The sequence below is a fragment of the Nothoprocta perdicaria genome, unplaced genomic scaffold, assembly GCF_003342845.1.
Source record: "Nothoprocta perdicaria isolate Ctin4 unplaced genomic scaffold, notPer1 scaffold_56, whole genome shotgun sequence".
NCBI lineage: Eukaryota > Metazoa > Chordata > Aves > Tinamiformes > Tinamidae > Nothoprocta > Nothoprocta perdicaria.
In genome coordinates, this window is record NW_020455821.1 from 2,897,163 (window position 1) to 2,912,502 (window position 15,340).

At 39.4% G+C, this 15,340-nt stretch overlaps 3 protein-coding genes across 4 annotated transcripts in view; 1 reads left to right on the forward strand and 2 right to left on the reverse strand.

Annotated features, from left to right (window-relative positions):
* Window positions 1-1,281: 1,281 nt before the first annotated feature.
* On the reverse strand, window positions 1,282-5,066 carry ATP5MPL (ATP synthase membrane subunit 6.8PL). Its single transcript, XM_026048707.1, has 4 exons — window positions 5,011-5,066; window positions 3,481-3,604; window positions 2,791-2,811; window positions 1,282-2,070 (listed from the first exon to the last, which is right to left on the reverse strand). Exons 2-4 carry the CDS (start codon window positions 3,602-3,604, stop codon window positions 2,045-2,047), a joined length of 171 nt encoding a protein of 56 aa, XP_025904492.1. The 5' UTR covers window positions 5,011-5,066; the 3' UTR covers window positions 1,282-2,044.
* Window positions 5,067-5,327: 261 nt separating this feature from the next.
* The window catches only part of TDRD9 (tudor domain containing 9), a 61,057-nt gene continuing 51,044 nt past the window's right edge, over window positions 5,328-15,340 (forward strand). For both annotated transcript variants that reach the window (XM_026048686.1, XM_026048687.1), the window contains exon 1: window positions 5,328-5,510. In XM_026048686.1, coding sequence (XP_025904471.1) covers window positions 5,359-5,510 — 152 coding nt within the window. In that variant the 5' untranslated portion in view covers window positions 5,328-5,358. The remainder of the gene's footprint in view (window positions 5,511-15,340) is intronic.
* RD3L (retinal degeneration 3 like) lies at window positions 10,480-11,972 on the reverse strand. The gene is made up of 2 exons (XM_026048688.1): window positions 11,674-11,972; window positions 10,480-10,777 (listed from the first exon to the last, which is right to left on the reverse strand). The coding sequence occupies exons 1-2, from the start codon at window positions 11,970-11,972 to the stop codon at window positions 10,480-10,482; spliced, it is 597 nt and encodes a 198-aa protein (XP_025904473.1).

A 15,340-nucleotide genomic window follows, 5' to 3' on the forward strand; every position in this document is an offset into this window, starting at 1 on the left:
AGCTGTAGTATAAACCTGACAGCAACTGAATGTTAATTGCCTTCCTCTGTGTCCTATTCAAGTGGAAAAAATATATTGAAAGGAGGAATATTCTGAAGTTTTCATACAAATTTGCCACAAAAATGCAATTTTGCATGAAAATATTAAAAAATATAAAAACTTACAAAAATGCAAATGGAAACAATTCAGGTGCAGATAGCATTAATTAAGACTTGCATGTTTTCATAATCCAGACAAGGTTGCCCACATCTGCTTTTTTTCCTCTGTTAGAAAATTTGGGAAGCCAATACAGATATCAAAGGAGCATTAAGAGTTGAAGTAGGTTAAGTTTTATCTAAAATTGCTGTTAATTGTGTTCCTATGGCACTTTAACAGAAGCTTTTCACCTGTTTTTCCACTAATGTCMAAGGGATAAGAGAGCATGTTGATGTAACTCAGTTGCAGTGCCCTGGGCTGTAACTTAGATCAAGCAAATCCTATAACAATTTTTTTTTTCCTAGCTCCTGTAATTGAAAGTTGCTAAAAGCAGGTCATTTGAAATAAGTGTAGGATCTTAGCCCMGTGATGATAAATTTGCATCACAAATGTAAATCTCAGTAATTGGCATAAATTTTCCATCTGAACCCTTTATTAGCTCTACCACAACTGCGACCCACCCTGTAATAACCACTAGCTAGCATGTGTCATCTGACACTCCATTTTCTTCTACTTGTATTTTCTGTTCTCTTCTTCTGGAGGCACTCGGTTRTATTGTGAAGAAACAAACAATGCGTTCCTTGTACCTCTCACTCATTCATTCTGAATTGGAAAAAAAAATAGCAAGAACAGATAAAGAGGGAAAAAAAAAACATCTCTCATTTAGCTGATTCTATCCTTACCAGCTCTTTTCTAAGATATACCAAGAAAAGATGCAGAAAGATGGAAAACTGAAGCAGATGGAAAAATGTCAAGAATCTACAGGAGTTATCATCTTTCCAAATTAAGTGATTAATATTATATRTGCCTCTGCCTTTTGTTTTGCCTTTATATTGAAACAACTGTTTGTTGTTTTTTTTTTTTTTAAATGGACCCAACCCATGTCAGTATTAATGCTCAACAGCTTTCGGATCAAAAAGTGATGTGATGAGGAATCTCCATGTACTGATAGTAGGTACATATCTTAAGTATAATTAAGAGTGCAGATGCGGAAGAAACTAAAGGCAACGCAGTGTTGGAACGTTTACCATGTCGTCAGCAAGCAAGGTGATTGAGTTCTTGACTATGCAAATACACAAGATTTAAGTTATGGCCAGATTCTTCAGTTTGAGAGACTGTAATCCAAGACTTTACCAAGCTGGAAGGTTYAGAATGTTTCAGAAGTTAAAAAGACACACGTAAGCATGAAGTCATTACAATGACTTAAGCATCTTAATCTTCTATAAAACAGATTAGGCTAAATTTAAACAAATGATGACATGCAGTAAAATTTTGGGCTTATGCCTTATGCACGCTTAGTATGCATAGTCAGTATGTACACACCTAAAAACTGACTTCTGTAAGACAGAAAAATTCTTCAAAAGCATAAAGTTAAAATAAATCATTTTTGTAGCCTAAAATATTGCACTGCAAGATGATAAAGCCGTCAAAGCTTTATCCCACATTTTGCATAATCTTAACTGGCCTTTTTTAAAAAAGTGGTTCTAGACAAAATAGAAACTCTAAGGCTTCACCTTTTTATGTAAAATGTTCGTTAATTGTATTAAAAATTAGTTTCAGAAATTTGGTCTTTTTTAAAGTATTATTGTGGGAGTTTAACACTGAACTAGAAAGAACTGTGTAGAATAAAAATCGCATATTCTAAACATCAGATTTTAAAATACACTCCAGAATACATTGTTCAACGTGTTTAATTCTGTCTTACTCCATAGCTTTATTCTTTCTGCAAGGATAGCAGATGGACTAGGAACAGTTCTAGAATTATATTAACATCCCTATGGTGGTAACTTGCTTCATTTACAGCAAAGATGATGAATCACCAAGCTCATACTCCCAAGAAAAGAAATCTTTAATGATGGCCGGCACCAGAGGGCTCTGAAACAAAGACATGATTTAGACTGTTCACACAATAGAGGCAAAACCAAACAAAACTTCAAAATCAACTCAGGAATATAGTTCAGAACCTAAATGAGTCCACTGCATCTAAGAACTGGAAGATTTAACTGTTCCGTCCCCCATCAAGTCCACCCATGTTACATTTAGCTGACACATTAAGAGTCCTTTTTCCTAAGTTTGAAAATTTTGTTAGGGGCAAACTTCAACCCTTCACCCATTTTGGTATAGATATTTCTAAATTAAAGATTATTTATATTATTAATAGTTATTATACATTATTTCCTTAAGCATATTGGAAACTTCCTTAGAAATTCAAACTTATTTGTTTCTTGGCAGCTAAAACAATAGTTACTCTTAAAATTTATCCCACCTAACAAACTTTATTTTTTTGGGGGGGTAGATGGAGTTCCTTAAAGGTTTCTACAGCCCCTCCTCCCACATAGATAAAAACATGCGATTTCCATACCGCCCCTAAAACCTAAAAAAAAAAAAAAAAAAAAGAGAGGTAGCATCAATTTATATTCACACATGTCTTCAGGTAATGCCACCAATAAATACAGCCAGAAGCATGTATTTTGAAGTCATGTTTAAATGTTTTCTAAATCATTACCTAAATTTCAAACTTACTTAAATATATTGGGCTATTGTAATGCACTCATTAAGGGGGGGGGAAAAAAAAACATGACTTTCAATACTTACTATCTGCCACGGCTTTTTTGCCTGAAAGAAAAAAAACAAGTTGAATGTATTCTCTATTTACATTTTACAGTTGAAGTTAGTAATGATTTGTTAAGTATGAAAAAGTGCACAAAATATACTTTTTATAGTTCATATCCTCCTTTCTTTTTTAAAATTGCATATTAATTAAATAGGACTTCATGTATTTAGTACTGAGACTCTTACAGAGTAAAAGTGGTTTTCCCTAGAMTATATACTTATAGATTACTATTAGAATATATACCATACATTAGTACAATATATGGATACATGCACAATATATGAATGTAAATCTAGGTGGTAAGAACACAGATCACTTTAAAATCTGCCATTATAATTTATATACCATGCTATACACACCCATTTTTCTTACTTTCTTGAAAGACTGAGTGATAAGACAGATATAAGAAATAAATCTTTGCAAGAAGAACAGTCACAAAAGGCTGTACAATCTGCATCCTTGAAAACAATCATTTGAATTCTGAATAAGGCCACGAACAATCTGATTTAACTAATTTGAGCAGAGATTTGGACCTCSAGACCTCCATTTCAACCTAAGTTCTTCTACAATGTAGTGTCCTATATTATTTACATGGAGATTATAATCTACAAAGCAGCATTTGTAATAAAGACGAACAAAGACTTATTTTTTACATGACTATAGTAACTTACCACCATATGAAATTTTGTAATAGACRTAAGCCGTTAATGCTACGCCAACCCATATTTCTTGATAAACCGTAGAGTAGTAGAATTTCATGGCTCTGATTGACTTTGGAATCATGCTCTCAAACATCTGCAAGTTAAAAGAAGTTTTCCAGTGGTGAATTTTTGAACTATATTCTTACCCATTACACATACATACACATATACTTGGTACGCACATATATATATATATACATACACATATATACATACACATATATACATGTGTATGTGTGTATATATATATGTGTGTATATATATATCTCAGCAGCTTAATGATTTAAATATTCCAGGACCTGCAGGACCATGGTATTTATTCCAAGCAAATTAATGAGAACTCAGAGTTTGCACTACAACTCAGGAGTTAATGCAAGAAAAAAATGAACACATTACAGCTGATGAGARGCTGTGGGGTATTTACCAAGCAGCAAAGCCAGGCCCTATTCTCATCACTCTGTCAGTGACAGTTTTTTTTCATGTTCCTGAAGGACAAAGCCTTTATCCAAACAAATTGGTAGTCCTTAAGCTATCAAGTCTCCTTCCCTTTTTCCTGCATAGCTAAGACTTTTCTCCCAACACAGTGGTTTCTACTAATCATAGGAAAACTTATTAAATAACAATCAGGAATTCTGTATCATCTTTAAAATATGTCCCACAACAATAAGCCTATCAATRTGCTTTATTCCTTGGATCTAGCTTTGGATCAAGTAGAGCAAAGATAATTATTTTAAAAAATATCTAATATAATTTTTCTTTCTTTTGTACAAAACATTCACATACATTCTGTGATTCTGTGTGATTCTATGATTTATGTGACAATACATGGCAGTGCTGTGGGTTATATTACAGTCCACCTTAGCATTTCACCCAACATAATAAAACCCAGAGAAAGCAGCCACATGAACAGAAAAACAAAACGTCTCGGGAAGGAAAAGCGGATTTGCAAACTTCTATGAGATCAAACTCTCACTCATCTTCTATTGCTAAATGCAAAGCATTCCTTGGCTGGCAGCAGCAAAGATGCAAGGGCAATCAATGTCAATACTTTTTGAGAAAAAAAAAAGGAGCTTCCTAAAAAACAAAAGGATCTTAAAGGAAATGAAAATATGAACACAGACTAATTCCCAATTACGCTCACTCTCCCATAGAGAAACATTTTAATCGAAATTATTATCGAGCACAGGGCTTTCCTGTCCCTGCAGCCCCGGGCGAGCAGAGCCGCAGGGCACACCCGCCSATCCGTTAAGGCCTGGGGCTCGCGTGGACACTTTCCCGCAAGGCCACAACGGGCCCCACGGCTGCTCTTTTCTCCCCAGTCCCCCCTGCAGGCAGGCGACATTGGCCTCCTCTCAGCCCTGCGGCTCCTTCCCGCTCCCCCGCGCCGGGCCGGGCCGACCCCGGCCCATTAGCTCCTCCGTAGCGGGTAAGGGCACGGCCTGAGCCCCGCTCCACGCTCGGGACGTCCCCGCCGCTGGGCCGGGACCCGCCGGGACCCACCGTGAATGACGGGTGCGGCGCGGCCAGCGAAGGTCACCGACGAGAAACCGCCTGCGCCGCCGCCGCGGGGCACGCCGGGAGGGGAAACACCAACGAACCGCAGCGCCCCCTCCCGCGCGGGAGGGGAAACGCGCCCGGGGCGCAGCACTGCGCCTGCGCAGAGCCTCCCTCCTCGAGASGCCTCGCCCCGCCCTTGGAGGGCTAACGTCACCCTGTGGGCGGGGAGGGGGCGGTGCCACGAGTGCGTCACGTGCCGGGGCGGGGCCTGGCTAAAGGCGGGAAGGGCAGGGTGGCAGGAGAGGTCGTGGTGGTGGTGCGACGTCGCGTGGCGTCGTGCGTGCCGCCATCATGCTGCGCAAGCTCACCCTGGACCAGATCAACGACTGGTTCACCATCGGCAAGGCCGTGCCCGCCGCCGAGTTCCTGGGCGTCAAGGCGGACGCCCCGCGGAGCCCTCCTGCCCCTGCACTTGCTGCGCAGGAGCCTGTGGGGGCTGTGGAGTGAGTGCGGCTGTTTGTTTGGTGTTTTTAATTATTTTTTAAATTTACTTTCCTAGTTATCCCTTAKCTGAATCATCACTATGGAGTTTACATGTACAAAGTGACTTCTCTGGAGTGCTTTAATGCYGCTGTGCGGATGTGGCAAGACCTATTACCCTTGGCAAACCCTTGGTCTGSTCTCTGGTGTGGAGCTAAGGATGTGTGTCCAGTGCTGTAACCACAAATAAAGGCTCACGAGCAAAAGAACTGCTCACCAGGCAATAGTGCTCTTGCAGAGTGTGCTTTGTGTGCTTAATTATTGAATCAATGTGCAGCAGCTCCAGCTCAGGCAGAGTTTTTTTTTTCTTACAATTCCTGAAGAGTTTCACCTGGTGTTAGCAGTGGTTGGTTTTTTGAGTGGCTCCACAAACTGTATTAAAGTAGACTAGTTACTACACCAGTCAGTGTTCCATACCTGATCGGTAGCTCAGTGCTGCTCTTTTGAGTAGCTACATCTTCCATTTGTACTGCAGTTTGTAAGCACATACATCTACTGATTGGATGTTGCCTGCTGCATAATTCTGTTAATGAGCTTAGGGTGGCAATTTACCATATCTTTATAAAGTAATGCTATGTAAACCATACTATGTAGCTGTATATATATTTTCTTACCTTTTTTTTCTCCTTTTTCCTTTAGTGTTCACTTCTAGCCTACAGTTTGGCAATGGTTAAGCAATATCATGTATGGTAGTTACAAATAACCTCCCTCCACTGTCAGAATGGCAATGGTAGAAGGGAAGTTCAGTTCTGCATACCCTGATCATCCTAGAAATGCTTGTTAGGTTCTTATGAATGTTTAAAAGCCTTCAGTTCATAGCATTCAGTAGCACAGATCCTCCCTAGCTGTAGGTATTCTGAAAATTAGAAAACCAGTGCATTTCCCGTTTAGAGCTAATTTTTAGTGCTAAGTAATGCACTGAACACTTCCCTTTAAAGGATTTTTACATAGAGACCACTTAGATTGTCCCAGGAACCTGCTTCAAAGATGCTTTATGTGAATCCTGGAAAGCAGTGGTGTGATCCTCATTCCTATCTTTGAAGGGTGTTMCCTGTGAATATAGATCCCTTGAATGTTTTACATGCTTTTTCTCAGAATGTAGTAATCTGTGGTGATGTTCTAGGACTCAGCAGGGAGGGTCATGACGCTAATGTCTGTATTGCCTTACTGAAATGCCCAAAGGAAGCAAGCTTGGTATGTGTTAATTCTGGTAATTGGTGTCTGGTAATTCTGGTAAAATAGTCATTACACCAAGCAGTTGCTTTGGGGAAAATTGCTAATACTATTTAATCAATGAAACCTGTGAATTCTCAGAGAAGAACTTGGGCAGGAGTTGCTTGACCTTATTTACATACTCAAATTTTAAACATGGATTCTTTTAAGCACGGATGGTGCCTTTTTGTGCTGCCACCAAATGAAGAAGGTAGGATTTTGTTTCACAGTTCTGGGAGCTTGTGTGCAATGGGGATACCGGCTGCAGAACTTGAAGACTTTTATTGAGACTTTCATTCAGAAAGAATGGCTTATGTTTTATTTGCTGACTTCTCAAGAAAGACATTAAAAAAGAGAAAGCAAAACTTGTTTCCTCTTGTTGAAGTCACTTATAGCATAGTATTCAATTATATTTTTCTCCAGAATTGTTGCTCATTTCTTGAGAAAATCAAATCCAAAGGTATTTGAAACTTGCCAAAAGCTGAAACGACTTAACTGGATCAAAAAGCTCGACCTTTCTCTTAAAGAAACAAATGCATTCACTTCAGCCTCCACAATGATGCATCCTTTTCCAGTGCTTAAGTTTATCTTTTCAAATTAACCACTTCTAATATAGCAGCTTTAGTAATAGAGTTTGTTAGGGAATGGGCATAATTCTCAGAGGAATTTCAGTTTGGAATTTTGATCCTTAAATAGGTTGTTTATTAACTACATGAAAAGAAACTCGGACCCTTAAATTCCTTGTTAAAAATTCTTACTTTTTAAATTAAAACCTTCAAAAGGCTTAAAAGATAAGGAAGATCTAGACAATGTAGTGAAGAGTGCTCTCTTTGATTTCTAGCTTTYGGCAGGTTAACCCTCACTTTTTTTTTCCTTGACTAAAAGCAAACAGCTGTGTTAGCACCTGTGCTAGCACCTGTGCACGTGGGAGGCCTTGTTGTCCTTTGAAATTAGGGCCCTTGTCTCTGTGCCTGGAATGGCTTTTGTGAACCAGTTCCTAAATCAACCCAAGTAACAGCTGGGTGAGCATGAGGAACTCGGAGGTCACATCGTGTTCCTTTAACCCACACCTGAGTTAAAGTTAAAAGCACTTAAACAGTTCTTGGGCAAGAATGTTCAGCTAAGGAGCGGTTACAGCCTGCAGTGACGATACTGCCCTCTGAATGTGAAATACGCGGTGTAGCTAGCAGGAAAAGAGCTGCTCTTAGGCATTTGCACAGTTTTAGGTCGTTTATTTTTTTCTGTAATTGATCCAGTTCGCACTTCATCCTCAAGCTCCCCTGTGAACACTAGAAGTGGATAAAGTGGTTTAGTACCTGTTTCATCATATGCTTAAAAGTAAGCAAGCCTTCTCAAGATTTTTCTTAGTGTTTCATGTAGAATTAACATTAAATTGCTCATCAGTGATGATATCTAGATCTTTGGCACTTTTTTACTTTATCCGTAGCACATAATCTGAGTTCTTCAGATGTAGTTGTTAATGCTTGTTCTTGGGCTCGGAGGACCTCTATTGCTTATATTAAAATGAAATTTATGAAGAGTAAGTTTCTGGATTAGTGTTGAGATCATTGTGCTCTGATCAGAGGTAAATCTGCTTAGCTATCTGTTTCCAGACGTGTCCCAAACTTCCAATCATAGAACTTTGAAGCTCTGCATTTTGGAGGAGGAATGTGTTTTTATTTAACAGGAAAGTGTGGAAGCAGATCTGTTTTAAAATTCATTTAAGTGAATTTCCATTGCAGAAGCATTGCTCGCTTGACCAAATAAGAAGTATTTTCAGGAGGCAACCTTGTGGGTGTTAATTCTCAGTGAAATATTAATTCTGTTCATGGCACTGATACGCTTGCATCCACTGCCCTTCTCTATGGGAAAGTACTTGAAGCATAGCTGCAAGTTGGGAGAGCCCTGTCCGTGTGAGAAATGCTCTTTCAGACATCCCTGCCATCCTGCAGGGATCTGCTTTGGGATTGTTTTGGAATGATTAGTGACAGCTGTGCCCCAGGAGAGCAGGGAGGGAGCTCATGTCAACTCTGAGGGCAGGTTTAAGGAGTGAGTGTTCGGTTTTTTGAAGTTTTGTGTATTGGGCTCATTGAAAGTGGTGGCAGCTGTTAACTTGAAGCWATAAAAAGGCAGTACTTTTTAACTTTATTCTGTTGTAAGCCTGTAGAGACTGATTTGCTCTGGCATTGTTTCTAGCACTTTAGAAAGAATATTACTTTTGAGACCATTTTGCATATTGAATGTTTCCCTGTGCTGTATGAAACTCTTGAACTATAAGCTTGCCAAATGTGTGGGATTTTTTAATAGTATTGTTATTTTTATGAAGATCTGCAGTATTTATTTTGCTCTACTCATTTTGCATTATAACTAAAGTCTTTCTTGAGGTGAGGGATTAAAATATGGGAAGTAAGGAAATTKCTGTTGCTTGGTTGTTCTTTGCCTACTTGCACAACTCCGGATGTTATCCTTGATGTATTGAAAGAAAACATTAGGAAGCTTCATTCCCTTGCGTCCGCAAAATGGTGCCTTCTGCAAGCTGAGTGATGCCACTCCTGTTCTTTTTTTATTCTTTTACAATATAGCAGACTAATAAAGATCTGAAGATGGGATACACAAAAACTTGTTCCCTGTGCTGATGGGAGCCCCCTTGGAAATTCCGTGAGGTTGGCTCACACACTACAGTGTGTGGGGGTTAATATTTTTCTTCTCTAATCATCTGCTGTGAAAATAGCTGCTACCTATCTAGCCAGTCTTGTACAACTCCTAAAACTTTGATTTCTCAGTGAGTGTAAATGCAACAGAAAAACATAACAATTTGTTGATATCCCCGAACTTAAAATGATCAAGTCTTGGCTTCTAGAATGATCTTTTGACTTGCTCTCTAGTAGAAGTACTGTCTGATGCTGAATTTGAGTGCAGAGCCTGGGTCTCAGGGTAACTTCTAATAAATCAAATGAAGTACAACTATTTGTATTTTGAAATAAAAATATTTATGGATTTTCTTCAAGGATAAAGAACTAGTTATYAAATGCAGTTAAAGTGTCTAGAGAAACAATTCTGAACTATAGAAACAGTACATGCGGAATACTATGGCTTCTGAATATATAATAATTCTGAAATTAGGATTCTTGAAGTTGGGGAAACAACAGTTCAAAATATGTTTATCAACTTATTTGCTATCACTGATATTTTAAAGCATTTGTCTTGTACAGTATAAAGTTCCCTTAGAACCTAAAAAACCTATGACAAGTACTAAGCAAAAGATCTTTTCTAACRCTTTGCAAAAAGATCCTATTCCAAGTTATGGACAGCAGTGTCCTTGTTTAAATATATACTCTGTGTGCATACATGTACGTATCTATATATATGTACATATACATACAGGAACACTTTTATTTTTTAGCCATCTAGATAGATATGTGGCTGAAAAATGATGCTCCAGTGTGTTCTTTCCTGCTCTTTTCCCCAGAAATGCCTACAGTACATTTTTTGGTTAAAGGTACCTTTAAACACAACATCTTTAAGGAGCTATAACAATAGGAAGAGGAGGAATATTTCTATTTAAAGCTTGTGGAATGGATACCGGCTAATATCAAGGATATGAACCTCCGAACTGGGCGCAAAGGCGGGAGCGTGTCACGGTTCTCACGTCTGTGGGTGGCGAGCGCAGCGGAGGAACTGAAACAGATGCACAGCTTTGTGGAAGGAACCCGAGCCGCCTTAGCTTGAAGGGTAGTAGTACGGCAGGTTCCAGATCCTGTGGGAGAAGGTGGGAAACATGCTCTGCRTGTTCTTGTCCACGTAACTGGACACTGTGGGGATTTCGTCCTTGTCCGCTGTGTCGCAGGTGTCTCCGCGCGGGCCGACGCGCTCGAGGCCGTTCGTATTCCTCCCGTCTGCTGCTTGCTCTTGGTGGTTTTCCCGCTCGATGGTAGTAAGGAAATCTTTTAGGACTTGCTTGAATATGTAGACTATCTCCCAAGGTAGCACGTTGTTTTCCGCCAGAACCTCACGAAATCTGGAAGCGAACAAGAACTGAAATCTAATTGTCAGGGCTGAAAACTCCCCTACGTGTTAGTCCTCACTCAAMTTGCGGGGGAAGGCGAGGGAGGAGGAAACCACAGCCCTTTGGTCCCACTGATTTCCTGGCTGCTGCRTTTCCCTCGTGTCCCCAGAAGATTATAAACAGGAAAGGGCTCTGACAAGGTGCTGGACGGGCTCCAGCTACAGGGAGACAGGGAAGCTGTTGTTATTGGGTGCATTGCCTTGTGCTTTGCTTATTTATTTATTTATTATCTTCCTCCCTTTCTCCCTCCTTCCCTCCCTTCTCTCCCCAGCCATCTGGGTAACTTGATTTAAACTGACTTTGCCCTTAGGTACATTCTGGGCTTTAAAAGGCACATAGGCTTTTTCTGTCTTTTCTGTTCACCCCTAGAAAAATGTATTTAAAATGCAGGCACTGGAGAATTTTTCTTCATAAGATGGATTTTTATTATTTGAAAACAGTAACCTTTTTAATACTCATTTGGCTTGTTTTATTTTTTTTAGGATTTGTTGTTAGTGAGACCAAGTTTCTGCATAAAACAATGCATTGTATTAATGCCTTCATTTGAGTTTTGCTTATTGAATTAATTGTTCAATAAGTCCTGGGGGTAAATTACAGAGGAAGAAAAGCGAAGTATTAAGAGGCAACATGTTCAAACCCGTGAGACTTCCTTTGCTTTGAGATTAGACCAGGAAAAATGCTTACAAAAAACTTTCCTAGTGTATGACAAAACGCCTGTAAAAATACATACAAATTATTGGTCACACTTTGGAGGAGAGATCAGAGCAAAATGCAAGTTTGAACTAGTTATGAAAAAAAATATTCTGCTTATGATAAAGTACTCGGGGACAGGAATACAAGATTATTACCTGCTGAGAACGGTTCCAGTCTGGCAGGGTTGAATTTGTGAGCAAAGGACTTCGAGCTGCCGCTGCTCAGTGGCTGGAATGGTGGCTTGGGGATTCTGGTAGCTCTTGAGCCAGTTGTAATCCACGCCGGCCTTCTGGACGTGGTGGCCGCTTTCGATCTCTTGCACTAACCTCTCGCGCTCCTTCAGGTGCCACTTCAGTTCCCTCAGCAGGGTTTTGGTCACTACTTCCGATCCTGGATATTGCGTGGATTTGTAGGAATCATTTTTGGGCCATTTCATCCAGCCAAAAAGTGGCATTTTTAAGCTTTGGGGAAAAATAGGTAGTTTGTCACCGAGCCGTCGTAAAATCAGACACTTTATAAATCTGGATACAGTCATAAAATACTTAACGTCTACAACTATCTACTTGGCTAAATAGACCAGAAGGAAGAAAAGTACCTCCCCTCAAAAATATTTTGTCATCTTGATGAAATATAGGGGGTTTAAAAATACATAATTTAAAGTTATTCTTTCATTTTAACAATTATTAAATGAAAGATAAGTGGTGGAATTCCATGTTCAATTCTTTAAAACTTTTGTACCTTCTAATTAAATTTTTTCAACAAACAAAGATGGAATAGGCTTTTACATTGCAGTTAGTTACAAATCACACAGATGCAGCATGCTGATTGGAATAAATAACACAAATTACCTTTGCAGTTGTCTGTGAATAGCGTTTCAGGTGAGTTTGCTTGAAGACCTCTTATTCTGGCATATCCAGTTTCCAGGTTGCTGCTGAAAGCAAAAGAAGTTTTCCCAYTTACTCAAACAATGCTTGTGAAAAATGACTTTCTGTACCGAATATGACAGCTTAAGTTTTTCTACTTTTAAAGTTCTTTTCCATTTTGTTTAGCAGAGAGAAGCAGCAATCCATTTAACCGAATACGGTCTCTCGAATACTTTCCACGAAGTCCATTAAGGTCTCCTACCTCTCAAATGAGTTTTGCTGCTGGCAGCAATTTGAGAAAAGATGGCAACGATTTCGGAGGCTTGTTGCTTAATCCATCCCAAGGTATTGTTGGTAGCGAAACGACTCATGATAGTCTGAAGCAAGTGGAGATGTGCTTCTAGCTAAAGTTGAGGCTGCCGCATGATGTGATGCTCGGCTGTGCATAGCTGTAGGTCACAGTTTAGAGCTGTATTTTTATGCCTGTGGAGTGCTAAAAATAACTACGTTGCTTTTATCTAACTAAACTTCCAGGCCATTCAGATGCTGGAAGACTCCCCATTAGAGGGGGGAATTGGGCTGCTCTGTTCTGTTTTAAATGCTTAGAATAATCTTTCTGTAGTAAAAGATCACCTAAAGCCTGTGTTAACTGAGTGTTTATGGGAAAGGGCTATTTGACAATTGCCTAGGATTATTTTGCTATATTAAATACTTTTTCCAGATATGTTTCATCAGTCTCATGGTACCAGGCTTTTTCCTTATAGAGCATAGCTGCTAGCATTTTTAATTAACATTTCAAATGTGTTTAAAGCAGCCACTCTGCAACACCTACAGGGTGCCATGAAAGAGTCATTAATCTAATTAAAGGAACAGAAGGATAAGGAAATGCAAATTCAGGTCAAAAGGATATTTAAACAAGAAAGCACACACACAAAAAGACCCCCACGACCTGGAAAAAAAACAGCAGAATTTTAAGTCTTACCCAGGAATCTTAAGTCTGTCAACTGCCTGCCCGTTGCCTGTTCGCTCCTTCCTAGATGAGTGTTTTGAGCACATCCCCTTCTAAGGTTCCCTTTCAGGGGTGGCTCTGCCTGTGCTAAAGGTCGCCCGCGCAGCTATTTTCCGTTCCAGTTCTCTGGTCTCTTCCTATTAATCTAGGCGCTGGGCATGGTGTGTGATGTGCCTTCCATCCTGGCCTCTTTCCCTCTAATCACTGTCTGTGCTCCCGTAGGTCTCTCTTTCCTACTTCTTTTCTGCCTCCRTGGGTCTGTGGAGCTGTTGGGAGAAGAAGGGTTCTGTAAATCGGTTCTAGATGTCATACAACATAAAAGATGACGTGTATGGCTGTTGCTGAAGCCAATATTACTTATACATGGGAAAAAATCAAGTGTCAGTATTAATCCTCTTCAGCTGGAAGGTTTTCACATTGCATTGTATATGGTACTATGAAAAAGGAAGGGAACTGGGCTTGTGATGACAAAACTGTCCTGACAGATTTTCAGATGAAATTAAAATGTTCCTTGCCACCTCCTTTACAGCACAGTTATCATGTCATCACTTCTTTTTTTTATTTATTTTTTGATGTATCAGATTGGATTGCATCAGAAAGTTCTGTACAGTATAACCCCATTGTAATGTCTCTGCAAATTAAGGAGATGCACATGGAAAGGTGTGCAAATTAAAGTGAAATGAAAAAACCTGTATCAATATTTTGCTCACCCCATTTTTGCTTACACTGTTATGTCTTCTAACATGGACATGAAGAATGATGTAGAACTCTCCATTGTAGGAGAAGAGGAAAGCCCCAAGTTTGATGCCTTTTTGTATAAGTCAATTTGTTATTTTGGAAGGGATGGCTGCTTATGTCACGTTAATGTGGGAAGTGGAATTTCAAAGCAAAGCGGTGGCTGTTATCCCCTGTTTATTCCAAATGATCTGTGAGGAGTTAGATTTCTTCCTCATTAATGTTAAATGGTTTTGCGGTGCTGTATTGGGACAGAAATTTCAGTTTGACTTCAGCTGACAGTTGGTCCTTTCCTTGAAAGCAACACCCTCCAAACCATAACTCCCTGCCACTGCACGAGAGGAGGTGGTTGGAAATTGGTAGGTTTTCCCCCGATGCTTCTAAGTGTGGTATTCTGTGTTTATAATTTAAAGACTCTTCAACTGACACTTAATGTTTTTGTTTTGCTTGTTCAATATAGTTGATTTTTTCTAATTTTCTAAGGAATACAATTAATTGCTGAAGCATCTGCTACTTGTATTTTCTATAGCTAAGTAATTTTCATAAAATTGCAGTGAACATTACCTTGCATACAGATAAGTAGGCAAGGGTACTTATATGTATTTTTTTGGCTTGTTTGTAACTTGGTGAAAATAACCATTCCTTTCTTTGTAGTGGATTTAGACTTATATTCTGATGTTGCCATCAACTCAAGCTTGGGAAGCCGCAAGAATTGCTGTAGCCACAGTGCAGATKTCCTTCCGTGAATGACTTGGGTCATTCTTGATCAAGTCTTTCCTTGCCTGTTGTGACAGGTTTGGGTTTACCAGAAAAGGAGCTGATTGCAGAGGAACAGTCTTATAAAATCCTGAGAAATCACTGGGTAGTTGAGAAGCAAGCATGGCATCTAGTAGTTAAACTGGATCTCCCCCTGTGGATCCCAGGAAGAGTCTGTGATACCACCTTGCCTGATGACTTCTATAAGATTTGGTGTTTACTGGGGGAAAACCTGTGAAGACCAACTCTGTCTACTCCTAAATAGCTGCTTATAGGAAGAGACTTTTTCTTTCAGTATATAGGGTTTTTTTTTTTTTTGTCCTATGGACTTACTAGGACCAAAAAAATTAATTCCAGAAGCTTAATGTCATCTTTATGCTATTTTTGCCTCCAAACTGAAGTAGATGGGAGATTTGCATCAAACAGCTATTTTTACTTTTTTTAATTAGCTATAAATTC